The 14859-nt window shown below is 38.0% G+C and overlaps 1 protein-coding gene and 1 non-coding gene across 2 annotated transcripts; both read right to left on the bottom strand.

Annotated features, from left to right (window-relative positions):
- Window positions 1–2653: 2653 nt before the first annotated feature.
- On the bottom strand, window positions 2654–3052 carry LOC130939698 (uncharacterized). Its single transcript, XM_057867790.1, has one exon. The coding sequence runs from the start codon at window positions 3050–3052 to the stop codon at window positions 2654–2656; it is 399 nt and encodes a 132-aa protein (XP_057723773.1).
- Window positions 3053–14551: 11499 nt separating this feature from the next.
- On the bottom strand, window positions 14552–14659 carry LOC130943113 (small nucleolar RNA R71). Its single transcript, XR_009071646.1, has one exon. It is a non-coding gene; the product is annotated as a small nucleolar RNA R71 (small nucleolar RNA).
- Between the last annotated feature and the right edge of the window lie 200 nt (window positions 14660–14859).

The following is a 14859-nucleotide window of genomic DNA, read 5'->3' as shown; positions in this document are numbered from 1 at the left end:
CTTGCTGGTTAGTTGTGTGAAGTTGTAGTGATCACAATTTCGTGCACCAGAGGACATTTTGGAAGTGAGCGAACAGCCACTAAAGTTCTCCAGTGCGGCTTCTACTGGCCTACTTTCTATAAAGATTCCCGAGAGTTTGTGCGTAACTGTGACAGTTGCCAAAGAGCTGGTAACCTGCCTCACGGATATGCCATGCCTCAACAAGGGATATTAGAGATAGAATTGTTTGATGTATGGGGAATTGACTTCATGGGGCCATTCCCAACATCATACTCAAACACTTACATTCTGGTGGCGGTGGACTATGTATCTAAGTGGGTAGAAGCAATTGCTACACCCACTAATGATACCAAGACCGTGCTAAAATTCCTCCAGAAACACATCTTCAGCAGATTTGGTGTTCCCAGGGTACTAATCAGTGATGGGGGCTCTCATTTCTGCAACAAACAGCTATACTCTGCTATGGTTAGAAAAAGAAAGAAATAAAGTTGTGATCCAAGGCAATAAGAGTGTGCTTAAGAACCCTGGACACCTCTAATTGGGGACTTTAGCAAAGCTGAGTCATAATCTGAAAAGGTTCACCCAATTATGTGTCTGTGACATGTATGTATCCGGTGGTAATACTGGAAGACAGAGTGCTTTGGGCCACGGCCAAGACTCATAAAGTAGCTGTGTTCAAGAATCATCATTCTTAACTAAGAAAATCAATAACACTATCTGGATTCTGAGTTCCTAAAGAAGCCAATCATTCTGAATTTCATAGGATAGAGTGAGATGCCAAAACTGTTCGGAGGCAAAAAGCTACTAGTCCCACTCATCTAATTTGGAGCTAAGTTTCATTGATAATTTGGAGTCTATAGTATATTCTCTTATTTTTATTCTATTTTGATTTTCAGTTGCTTGGGGACAAGCAACAATTTAAGTTTGGTGTTGTGATGAGCGGATAATTTGTACGCTTTTTGGCATTGTTTTTAGTATGTTTTTAGTATCTTTTAGTTAGTTTTTAGTATATTTTTATTAGTTTTTAGTTAAAATTCACTTTTCTGGACTTTACTATGAGTTTGTGTGTTTTTCTGTGATTTCAGGTATTTTCTGACTGAAATTGAAGGTTCTGAGCAAAAATCTGATTCAGAGACTGAAAAGGACTGCAGATGCTGTTGGATTCTGACCTCCCTGCACTCGAAGTGGATTTTCTGGAGCTACAGAAGCCCAATTGGCGCGCTCTCAACGGCATTGGAAAGTAGACATCCTGGGCTTTCCAGCAATATATGATAGTCCATACTTTGCCCAAGATTTGATGGCCCAAACCTGCGTAGAAATTCGGCCTTAGAAATTCCAGCGTTTAACGCTGGAACTGGCATAAAACTTGGAGTTAAACGCCCAAACTGGCATGAAAGCTGGCGTTTAACTCCAGAAAAGGTCTCTACACGAAAATGCTTCATTGCTCAGCCCAAGCACACACCAAGTGGGCCCGGAAGTGGATTTTTCTGTCATTTACTCATTTCTGTACACTCTAGGATTACTAGTTTACTATTAATAGGATCTTTTGACATTGTATCAAGGACCTCATGACATTTTACACGTTTCTTTGTGTACATTCCACGGCATGAGTCTCTAAACCCCATGGTTGGGGGTGAGGAGCTCTGCTTTGTCTTGATGGATTAATGCAATTACTACTGTTTCTTATTCAATCATGCTTGCTTCCATTCTAAGATATCACTTGTTCTTAACTCGGATGAATGTGATGATCCGTGACACTCATCATATTCTCAACTATGAACGTGTGCTTGACAACTACCTCCATTCTACCTTAGATTGAGTAGATATCTCTTGGATTCCTTAACCATAATCTTCGTGGTATAAGCTAGAACTGATGGCGGCATTCAAGAGAATCCGGAAGGTCTAAACCTTTTTGTGGTATTCTGAGTAGGATTCAATGATTGGATGACTGTGACGTGCTTCAAACTCCTGAAGGCGGGGCGTTAGTGACAGACGCAAAAGAATCACTGGATTCTATTCCGGCCTGATTGAGAACCGACAGATGGATAGCCGTACCGTGACAGGGTGCGCTGAACATTTCCAATGAGATGATGGGAGGTAGCCATTGACAACGGTGAAACCCTACATACAGCTTGCCATGGAAGGAGCCTTGCGTGTTTGATGAAGAAAGACAGTAGGAAAGCAGAAATTCAGAAGATGGAGCATCTCCAAAGCCTCAGCCTATTCTCCATTACTGCTGAACAAGTACTGATTTCATGTTCTTTTGCTTTTTACAATCAATCCTGATAATTTCTGATATCCTGACTAAGATTTACAAGATAACCATAGCTTGCTTCAAGCCGACAATCTCCATGGGATCGACCCTTGCTCACGCAAGGTATTACTTGGACGACCCAGTGCACTTGCTGGTTAGTTGTGCGGGATTGCAAAAGTGTGGTTGCAATTTCGTGCACCAACGCGTCGGCGACGCTGTCGCGTCGCATGCGTTTTTTTTATGCAATATGCAAATACAGATGCAAACTATAAGCACTAGTACTAAGAAGAGTTATTGAAAAAGGGAATTAAGGAAACGGAAAAGAACGATCATACCATGGTGGGTTGTCTCCCACCCAGTACTTTGTTTTAACGTCCTTAAGTTGGACGCTCCACTAGCTCAGTCTTCTGCTGTGGATGGATCTTCCAAGAGGAAAATCTCTAGCTCCTTCTTTTTCTTCATCTTCTCACCATGAAATAGCTTTAAGCGATGTCCATTGACTTTGATGAATTCAGAGCTTGAAGGATGACTCAGGTGGAAAACTCCGTATGGCTCAGCCTTCTCTACTCTATAAGGACCGTCCCATCTTGATTTCAACTTGCCTAGCATGAGCCTCAATCTGGAGTTGTAAAGGAGGACTAAGTGCCCAGGTTGGAACTCTCTCCTTTTGATGTACTTATCATGCACAACCTTCATCTTTTCCTTGTAAAGCCTGGAGTTCTCATAAGCTTTTAGGCGAAGGCTTTCTAATTCCTGCAGTTGCAACTTCCTTTCAGCTCCGACTTTATCAAATCCCATGTTGCACTCCTTCCCAAAAGGCTTTGTGCTCTACCTCAACTGGGAGGTGACAGGCTTTTCCATAAACTAGGTAGAAGGGACTCATCCCAATGGGTGTCTTGTATGCCGTTCTGTATGCCCAGAGTGCATCTTGTAGTTTGGTGCTCCAGTCTCTTCTATGAGGTTTGACTATCTTCTGCAATATACGCTTTATCTCTCTGTTAGACACCTCGGCTTGCCCATTAGTCTGGGGATGGTAGCTTGTTGCCACTTTATGAATTATCCCATGCTTTTTCAGTAATCCTGTTAGTCTCCTGTTACAAAAATGGGTGCCTTGATCGCTCACGATTGCTCATGGTGATCCAAAGCGATAAATGATATGGTTTCTAACAAAGGAAACAACAGTGTTAGCATCATCAGTACGGGTAGGAATTGCTTCCACCCATTTAGAAACGTAATCTACAACTAACAATATATATAAGTAACCATTAGAATTTGGAAATGGACCCATGAAGTCAATGCCCCAAACATCAAAATTTTCACAGAAAAGCATAATCTGTTGAGGTATCTCATCCCTCTTGGATATATTACCAAACCTTTGGCATGGGGAACAAGATTTATAAAATTTAGCAGTGTCTTTAAAAAGAGTAGGCCACCAGAATCCACAGTCTAGAATTTTTCTAGCTGTTCTTTGAGGGCCAAAATGTCCTCCACTCTCAGATGAGTGGCAGGCCTCTAAAATGGACTGGAATTCTGATTGAGGCACACACCGTCTAATTACCTGGTCAGCACCACACCTCCATAAATACGGATCATCCCATATATAATATTTGGACTCGCTTTTTAGCTTGTCTCTTTGATGCTTAGTAAAGTTTGGAGGAAAAGTGTGGCTAACTAGATAATTAGCCACAGGCGCATACCAAGGGACTACTTCAGATACTGCTTGTAAGTTGTCAAATGGGAAATTATCATCTATAAGAGTGGAGGCATCCTTAATGTGCTCAAGGCAACTCAAGTGGTCTGCCACTAGATTCTGGTTACCACTCCTATCCTTGATTTCTAAATCAAATTTTTGTAGTAGCAGTATCCAACGTATAAGCCTTGGTTTGGACTCCTTTTTAGCTAATAAATACTTTAGAGCTGCGTGGTTTGAGTACACTACTACTTTAGTACCAAGTAAGTAGGCTCAGAATTTATCCAGAGCGAACACAATAGCTAAGAGCTCTTTTTCAGTAGTAGTGTAATTAGACTGAGCAGCGTCTAAAGTCTTAGACGCATAAGCAATTACGAAAGGATCCTTACCTTCACGTTGAGCCAGCGCTGCTCCTACTGCATGATTGGAAGCATCGCACATGATTTGAAATGGCTGGCTCCAGTCTGGTCCTCTCACAATTGGAGCTTGAGTCAGGGTGGTCTTCAGCTTATGAAAAGCTTGCTTACAATCTTCACTGAACTCGAACTCGATATCTTTCTGCAGCAATCTGGATAAAGGTAATGCTACCTTACTGAAGTCCTTAATGAATCTCCTGTAAAAACCTGCATGGCCAAGGAATGAACGGACTTCCATCACGGAGGAGGGGTAAGGTAAACTAGAAATAACATCCACATTTTCTGGGTCTACAGAAATACCAGTATCAGAAACAACATGTCCTAGAATAATTTTTTGTTTTACCATAAAATGACACTTTTCAAAATTTAAAACAAGGTTTGAACTAACACACATGTCCAATACTCTAGATAAACTATCCAAGCAAAGGCTAAATAAATCACCATATACGCTAAAGTCATCCATAAAAACTTCCATACAGGTCTCAATGAGATCAGAGAAAAGACTCATCATACACCTTTGGAAAGTAGCTGGTGCATTGCATAAGCCAAAAGGCATTCTTTTATAAGCATAAGTTCCAAAAGGACATGTAAAAGTAGTCTTTTCCTGATCTTCAGGGGCTATATAGATTTAAAAATAACCTGTATAACCATCTAAAAAGCAGTAATAAAATTTACCTGACAGGCAATCAAGCATCTGATCAATGAATGACATGGGGAAATGATCCTTGTGAGTGGCTTGGTTGAGACGCCTGTAGTCAATGCAAACTCTCCATGAGTTCTGCACTCTGGTTGTCAGAAGTTCTCTTTGCTCATTTCTTATTGTTGTGACTCCAGACTTCTTGGGCACCACTTGTACTAGGCTGACCCATTCGCTATCTGAAATGGGGTAAATGATATCTGATTCAAGTAGTCTGGTTACTTCCTTCTTGACAACTTCTAAGATGGTTGGATTCAATCTTCTCTGAGGTTGATGAACAAGCTTTGCTCCTACTTCTAAGAATATTCTATGTTCACAAATTTGAGGGCTGATGCCTACTATATCCGCCAACCTCCATCCAATTACTTTCTTATGCGTCCTTAATACACTAAGCAGTTGTTCTTCTTGTTGGGAAGTGAGCTCCCTCGCAATGATAACTGGAAACTTCTGCTTGTCCTCAAGGTAAGCATACTTGAGGTGTAGAGGAAGGGGCTTTAATTCTAATTTCTGCTCATGGCCAGGCTCTGGATTATCCGGAGCTGGTGGTAATGGTAAAGTGCTCTCATTGTCTTCTGAAAATGTCCCCACACTTGGACCTTGTCCTATGTACTTCTCTTCTAATTTTTCCTGGTGAACTTCAGTTATGGTTTCATCAATGATGTCACACTGGAAGATAGAATGATCTTCCTGAGGGTGCTTCATAGCTTCATTTAAACTGAATTTCACTATTCGACCATCTATTTCAAAAGAATAAGTTCCTGAAAATGTGTCCAGCTTGAACTTTGAAGTCTTCAAGAATGGTCTTCCAAGCAGGATTGATGATGCCCTCCCTTAATCTTCTCCATAATTTGCAATTAATGCTTGACTTCATGGGCTTATGTTAAGCCTTGAATTATCCACTTAAGTGTTTGAAGAATTAGAGAATTTGTTGAGTGAATTAAGGCCCTTGGGAGTGGCCCATTTGGTGCGTGGAATGCACCACTTCATGCGTGCAACACATGGCCTTTCCTTGGCATAGTTGTCCTCTATTTGATACCCCAAGTGCAATGCACCATCATCCACGTTGCACGCATGGCTCTATTTAGCATAATTGGCCTCTATTTGATGCCCCAAGTGCAACGCATGGAGTCTCACATTGCACGTATAGCTTCCCTTGGCGCAATTGCCCTCTGTTGGTCTTTAGGTGCAATGCATGGAGTTCCACGTGCAACGCATGGCTTTTCTTTGCACCAATTGGTCTCTGTTTGATCTTCATGTTGCACGCATGGCCTCCCACATTGCACACATAGCTTCCTTTGGTGATTTCTTATCTCGAGAGCTCTCTGTTTGATCCATAGAATTCTCTATTTGATTCTCCTTGTTATGCCTCTTCTTTATTATGATTCCTAACCTCTTCTTCCTCCTTGATCTTTGCTAATTCTCCTCTAAATTCTCCTGTAACAAATGAATTCAAACTAACTAAATGTAATGCTCATTAAATCTTGAAATCCTTGCTTTTCTAACAAGAATCATTAGCTTATTGAATAAAATTCTAAAGAAAAAACAACTAAAGATGCGGATGCATCACCAATCCACCTTAGTAGGACCAACCCCCCAATGCCACTGCAAACTTGAACCAATACAGAAGATTATTGAATATGTATCAAGTAAGGTATCCCAATCTATTGCAAAATTCATAAAATTTATGAAATCGCAAAGCAAAGGATTACGACAAAGAACCTTTGGGTTGCGTTTGGAAAGGAGACCTCTCCCAAGACTGAGAGATAGAGAGTATGAGACAGAGACTCAAAGACAGAGACTAAATTAAATCTCTGTATTGTGTTTAGTGTAAAGTATACTAGATTGAGTTATGTCTTAGTATCATGTTTGGTTTAAGATAAATATACAAATTGAGAGGTAGATCCAGAATTTAAAAAGTTAAATGAGAGTATTTTAGAAAAAAAAAATTTAGTCTTTATCCCTAAAAATTTTAGTTCTATGTGTCTCCAATTTCTGGAGATATTGAAGAGACTAAAATTTTGTGTCCCAAAATTAAAATTTTAGTTCCAGTCTCTGATTACCAAATGATGAGCGGATAATTTATACGCTTTTTGGCATTGTTTTTAGGTAGTTTTTAGTAAGTTCAAGCTACTTTTAGGGATGTTTTCATTAGTTTTTATGTTAAATTTACATTTCTGGATTTTACTATGAGTTTGTGTGTTTTCCTGTGACTTCAGGTAATTTCTGGCTGAAATTGAGGGACTTGAGCAAAACTCTGAAAAAGGCTGACAAAAGGACTGCTGATGCTGTTGGAATCTGACCTCCCTGCACTCGAAATGGATTTTCTGGAGCTACAGAACTTCAAATAGCGCGCTCTCAACGGCGTTGGAAAGTAGACATCCAGAGCTTTCCAGCAATATATAATAGTCTATACTTTATTCGGAAATTGATGACGTAACTTGGCGTTGAACGCCAAGTACATGCTGCTGTCTGGAGTTAAACGCCAGAAAAACGTCATGATCCGGAGTTGAACGCCCAAAACACGTTATAACTTGGAGTTCAACTCCAAGAAAAGCCTCAGCTTGTAGATAGATCAAGCTCAGCCCAAGCATACACCAAGTGGGCCCCGGAAGTGGATTTATGCATCAATTACTTACTCATGTAAACCCTAGGAGCTAGTTTATTATAAATAGAACTTTTTACTATCATAATCCTAGATCCTGGATTGTATTGGGAATCCTGTGATCACGTTTGGGGGCTGGCCATTCGGCCATGCCTGAACCTTTCACTTATGTATTTTCAACGGTGGAGTTTCTGCACACCATAGATTAAGGGTGTGGAGCTCTGCTGTACCTCAAAGTTTCAATACAATTATTATTACTTTCTATTCAATTCTCTTTTATTCTTATTCCAAGATATACGTTGCACAATACTTTGATGAATGTGATGATTCGTGACACTCATCATCATTCTCACCTATGAACGCGCGTGATTGACAACCACTTCCGTTCTACTTTAGGCCGGGCACATATCTCTTAGATTCCCCAACAGAATCTTCGTGGTATAAGTTAAACAGATGGCGGCATTCATGAGGATCCGGAAAGTCTAAACCTTGTCTATGGTATTCCGAGTAGGATTCTGGGATTGAATGACTGTGACGAGCTTCAAACTCCTGAAGGCTGGGCGTGATGACAAACGCAAAAGAATCAAGGGATTCTATTCCAACCTGATTGAGAACCGACAGATGATTAGCCGTGCTGTGACAGAGCATAGGACCATTTTCACTGAGAGGATGGGATGTAGCCATTGACAACGGTGATGCCCTACATACAGCTTGCCATGGAAAGGAGTAAGAAGGATTGGATGAAAGCAATAAGAAAGTAGAGATTCGAAAGGATTCTAGCATCTCCACATGCTTATCTAAAATTCCCACTATTGATTTACATAAGTATTTCTATCCCTTTTATTTTCTATTTATTATTAATTATTCGAAAATCCATAAACCAATTTAATCTGCCTAACTGAGAGTTACAAGATGACCATAGCTTGCTTCATACCAACAATCTCTGTGGGATCGACCCTTACTCGCGTAAGGTTTATTACTTGGACAACCCAGTACACTTGCTGGTTAGTTGAACGGAGTTGTGAATTCAATTAGAGCCAGTTATTAAATTTCATACAAGTACAAAGAGCATGGATCACAATTTCGTCCACCAAGTTTTTGGCGCCGTTGCCGGGGATTGTTCGAGTATGGACAACTGACGGTTCATCTTGTTGCTCAGATTAGGTAATTTTCTTTTCAAAAATCTTTTTCAAAATTTTTTCTTTCATTTTTCGTTTTTCTAAACTTTATTTTCGAAAAAAATAATAAAAATCTAAAAAAATTAGAAAATTATAAAAATCAAAAATATTTTGTGTTTCTTGTTTGAGTCTTGAGTCAATTTTTAAGTTTGGTATCAATTGCATGCTTTAAAAATTTTCTTGCATTTTTTCAAAAATTCCATGTATTCATAGTGTTCTTCATGATCTTCAAGTTGTTCTTGATAAGTCCTCTTGTTTGATCTTGATGTTTTCTTGTTTTGTGTTGTTTGTTGTTTTTCATGTGCATTTTTCGTTTGTTAGAGTCCATGCATTAAAGATTTCTAAGTTTGATGTCTTGCATGTTCTCTTTGCATCAAAAATTTTTCAAAACTGTGTTCTTGATGTTCATCATGATCTTCAAAGTGTTCTTGGTGTTCATCTTGACATTCATAGTGTTCTTGCATGCATCATGTGTTTTGATCCAAAATTTTCAAGTTTTGGGTCATGTTTGTGTTTTTCTCTCTCATAATTAAAAATTCAAAAATAAAAAATATCTTTTCCTTATTTTTCTCATAATTTTCGAAAATTTGAATTGACTTAGTCAAAAATTTTCAAAATTAGTTGTTTCTTACAAGTCAAGTCAAAATTTCAATTTTAAAAATCTTATCTTTTCAAAATCTTTTTCAAAAAATCATATCTTTTCCATTTTTTTTCTTATTTTCGAAAATTTAAAAATTATTTTTTTTTTCAAAATCTTTTTCTTATCTTTATATCATATTTTTAAAAATATGCTAACAATTAATGTGATTGATTCAAAAATTTGAAGTTTGTTACTTTCTTGTTAAGAAAGGTTCAATCTTTAAATTCTAGAATCTCATCTTGTAGTTTCTTGTTAGTTAAGTCTTTTTAAAAATTAAATCTTTTTCAAAATATATTTTTCTTAAAATTTTTATCTTATCTTTTTATCTTATCCTTCTCAAAATTTTATCTTTTTCAAAATTTGATTTCAAAATATCTTATCTAAACTTCTTATCTTCTTATCTTTTCAATTTTGATTTCAAATCTTTTTCAATCAACTAACTAACTTTTTGTTTGTTTCTTATCTTTTTCAAAATTACCTAACTACTTTTCCCTCTCTAATTTTCGAAAATACCTCTCTCTTTTTCAAAAAAATTCTTTTTAATAAATTAATTGTTTTAATTTTAATTACATTTTATCTCTAATTTTCGAAAATTACTAACCCCTTTTTCAAAATTATTTTCGAAAATTCTCCCTCTCTTTTCTTATTCTATTTAATTATTTAATTACTAACACTTCTCTTCACCTCTCTCCATCTAAATATCCGAACCCACTCTTCTACATTCTTCTCCCCTTTCTTTTTCTACTAACATAAAGGAATCTCTATACTGTGACATAGAGGATTCCTCTTCTTTTCTTGTTTTCTTCTCTTTCATATGAGCAGGAACAGGGAAAAAGGCACTCTTGTTGAAATTGATCCTGAACCTGAAAGGACTCTGAAAAGAAAACTAAGAGAAACTAAATTACAACAATCCAGAAGTAACCTTTCAGAAACATTAGAACAAGAGAAGGAAATGGCAGCCGAAAATAATAATAATGCAAGGAGAATGCTTGGTGACTTCACAAAGCCAACGTCCAAATTTGATGGAAGAAGCATCTCCATTCCTGCCATTGGAGCCAACAACTTTGAGCTGAAACCTCAGCTAGTTGCATTAATGCAACAAAACTGCAAGTTTTATGGACTTCCATCTGAAGATCCTTACCAGTTTTTAACTGAGTTCTTGCAGATCTGTGAGATTGTAAAGATGAATGGAGTTGATCCTGAAGTCTTGATGAGCGGATAATTTGTATACTTTTTGGCATTGTTTTTAGTATGTTTTTGGTATGATCTAGTTAGTTTTTAGTATATTTTTATTAGTTTTTAGTTAAAATTCACTTTTCTGGACTTTACTATGAGTTTGTGTGTTTTTCTGTGATTTCAGATATTTTCTGGCTGAAATTGAGGGACCTGAGCAAAAATCTGATTCAGAGACTAAAAAGGACTGCAGATGCTGTTGGATTCTGACCTCCCTGCACTCGAAGTGGATTTTCTGGAGCTACAGAAGTCCAATTGGCGCGCTCTTAACGGCGTTGGAAAGTAGACATCCTGGGCTTTCCAGCAATATATGATAGTCCATACTTTGCCCAAGATTTGATGGCCCAAAACGGCGTTCAAAGTCACCCTCAGGAATTCCAGCGTTAAACGCCGGAACTGGCACCTAAATGGGAGTTAAACGCCCAAACTGGCATAAAAGCTGGCGTTTAACTCCAAGAAGAGTCTCTACACGAAAATGCTTCATTGCTCAGCCCAAGCACACACCAAGTGGGCCCGGAAGTGGATTTTTATGTCATTTACTCATCTCTGTACACCCTAGGCTACTAGTTCTCTATATATAGGACCTTTTACCATTGTATTTTTCATCTTGGTAGCTATCTTCTAATTTTATGCTATCTTAGATCATTTGGGAGGCTGGCCATTCGGCCATGCCTAGACCTTGTTCTTATGTATTTTCAACGGTGGAGTTTCTACACACCATAGATTAAGGTGTGGAGCTCTGCTGTACCTCGAGTATTAATGCAATTACTATTGTTCTTCTATTCAATTTCGCTTGTTCTTTGTCCAAGATATCACTTGTTCTTCAACTTGATGAATGTGATGATCCGTGACACTCATCATCATTCTCACCTATGAACAAGGTGACTGACAACCATTCTTGTTCTACAAGCATTCGAGGCCTTAGTGTTTATCTCTTGGATTTCTGATTGCATGATGCATGGTTGATCGCCTGACAACCGAGTGCTCGCCTGACAAACGAGCCAGCCATTCCGTGAGATCAGAGTCTTCGTGGTATAGGCAAGAATTGATGGCGGCATTCAAGAGAATCCGGAAGGTCTAACCTTGTCTGTGGTATTCTGAGTAGGATTCAATGATTGAATGACTGTGACGTGCTTCAAACTCCTGAGGGCGGGGCGTTAGTGACAGACGCAAAAGAATCACTGGATTCTATTCCGGCCTGATTGAGAACCGACAGATGATTAGCCTATGCTGTGACAGAGCATCAGGGACGTATTTTCAATGAGAGGATGGGAGGTAGCCACTGACAACGGTGAAACCCTACACAAGCTTGCCATGGAAAGGAGTAAGAAGGATTGGATGAAGACAGTAGGAAAGCAGAGAGACGGAAGGGAAGGCATCTTCATTCGCTTATCTGAAGCTCTCACCAATGATATACATAAGTATCTCTATCTTTATCTTTATGCTTTATTCGTTTATCACTATATCCATTTGAGTCTGCCTGACTGAGATTTACAAGGTGACCATAGCTTGCTTCATACCACCAATCTCCGTGGGATCGACCCTTACTCACGTAAGGTATTACTTGGACGACCCAGTGCACTTGCTGGTTAGTTGTGCGAAGTTGTGTTTATGCCATGGTATTGAGCACCAAGTCTTTGGAGCCATTACTAGGGATTATTTGTGTATTAAAAAGTATTGATCACAATTTCGTGCACCAAGTTTTTGGCGCCGTTGCCGGGGATTGTTCTTGTGTATGGACAACTGACGGTTCATCTTGTTGCTTAGATTAGGTATTTCTCTTCAGAGTTCTTAAGAATGAATTCTAGTGTTTCAAGGTGATGTTCTTATCATCACCAAAGCTGATTGATTCTCATCAATTTAGCTCTTGAATGCAATGTCCTGCTGAAGCTTGGCCGGCCATGTCTAATTCCTTTAGACTAAAGCTTTAGACTAACATTGCATGATTCCTGGAATTCTCATTAAGAATTTTGATACCTTTATTTTTCTTTTCACCTAATTTTCGAAAAAACCAAAAAAATTACAAATCATAAAAACCAAAAATATTTCTTGTTTGAGTATAGAGTCTCATTTTAAGTTTGGTGTCAATTGCATGTTTCTGTTCTTCTTGCATTTTTCAAATTTATGCATGTGTCTTCATTAATCTTCAAGTTGTTCTTGATGATTTCCTTGTTTTGATCTTTGAATTCTATTGACTTGAGTATTTCTGTTGTTTGTCATATGCATTCTCATTTTAGTGTCAGTAGTATACAAACTGCTAAGTTTGGTGTCTTGCATGCATTGTTATTTGATTTTAGTTGCATTTTTTATTATTAAAAATCCAAAAATATTTTTAATTTGTGTCTTTTCAAGTCAATAATACAGAGAATTGAAGATTCAGAACATACAGCAGAGGAATTATACAGAAAAAGCTGGACATTCAAAAATGCCCAGTGAAGAAGACAGACTGGCGTTTAAACGCCAGCCAGGGTGCCTGGCTGGGCGTTTAACGCCCAAAAGGGTAGTAGTTTGGGCGTTAAACGCCAGAATGTGCACCATTCTGGGCGTTTAACGCCAGGATGGCACTAGAGGGAAGATTTTGTTTTCAAATCAATTTTTTTCCAAGTTTTCAAAGTTTTTCAAAATCAAATCTTTTTCAAATCAAATCTTTTCAATCAAATGTTTTCAAAATCAATTTCTTTCCTTTTTCAAAGATACTTACTAACAATTAATGATTTGATTGAACATCTCAAGTATGTTGCCTTTTCTGTTGAGGAAGGTTTAATTTTTGAATCATATCTTTTCTTGTTAGGCAAGTCATTAATTTTTAAAATCAAATCTTTTTAAAATGTTTTTCAAATCATATCTTTTTAAAATTGTTTTCAAATCATATCTTTTTTTAAAAAAATTGTTTTCAAATCATATCTTCTCAATCACATCTTTTTAAAACCAATCATATCTTCTTAACCACATCTTTTTCAAAATAGTTTTCAATCAAATCTTTTTGATTTCTAATTTCAAAATCTTTTTCAAAAATCACTTGATTTCTTTTCTATTCTTGGTTTTCGAAAATCAATTAGTATTTTTCAAAATGTTTTTAAAATCTTTTACTTAATTTTCGAAAATTACTTCCCTTTTTCTCACATCCTTCTATTTATGGACTAACACTATCCCTTAATACAAAATTCGAACTCCATCTTCCTTGATAAGTTCGAATTTTCTACTTCTGTCTTCTACTTTCCCTTTCCTCTGACACCTCAAAGAATCTCTATACTGTGACATAGAGGATTCCACATTTTCTTGTTCTCTTCTCTTTCATATGAGCAGGAACAAAGACAAAGGCATTCTTGTTGAAGCTGACCCTGAACCTGAAAGGACCTTGAAGCGAAAACTAAGAGAAGCCAAGGCACAACTCTCTGTAAAGGACCTAACAGAATTCTTCAAAGAAGAAGAACCCATGGCAGCCGAAAATAACAACAATGCCAACAATGCAAGGAAGGTGCTGGGTGACTTTACTGCACCTACTCCCGATTTCTATGGGAGAAGCATCTCTATCCCTGCCATTGGAGCAAACAACTTTGAGCTTAAGCCTCAATTAGTTTCTCTAATGCAACAGAAGTGCAAGTTCCATGGACTTCCATTGGAAGATCCTCATCAGTTTTTAGCTGAATTCTTGCAAATCTGTGACACTGTCAAGACTAATGGGGTTGACCCTGAGGTCTACAGACTTATGCTATTCCCTTTTGCTGTAAGAGACAGAGCTAGAATATGGTTGGACTCTCAACCTAAAGAAAGCTTGGACTCATGGGAAAAGCTAGTCAATGCCTTCTTGGCAAAGTTCTTTCCACCTCAAAAATTGAGTAAGCTTAGAGTGGAAGTCCAAACCTTCAGACAGAAGGATGGAGAATCCCTCTATGAAGCTTGGGAAAGATACAAACAATTAATCAGAAAATGTCCCTCTGACATGCTTTCTGAATGGAGCATCATAGGTATTTTCTATGATGGTCTATCTGAACTGTCCAAGATGTCATTGGATAGCTCTGCTGGAGGATCTCTTCATCTGAAGAAGACGCCTACAGAGGCTCAAGAGCTAATTAAAATGGTTGCAAATAACCAATTCATGTACACTTCTGAAAGAAATCCTGTGAACAATGGGACAAGTCAGAAGAA

This window comes from Arachis stenosperma, chromosome 7 (assembly GCF_014773155.1).
Source record: "Arachis stenosperma cultivar V10309 chromosome 7, arast.V10309.gnm1.PFL2, whole genome shotgun sequence".
NCBI classification, from domain to species: Eukaryota; Viridiplantae; Streptophyta; class Magnoliopsida; order Fabales; family Fabaceae; genus Arachis; species Arachis stenosperma.
Note: the sequence above shows the minus strand (reverse complement) of the source record. Positions and strands in the feature narration are given on the sequence as shown.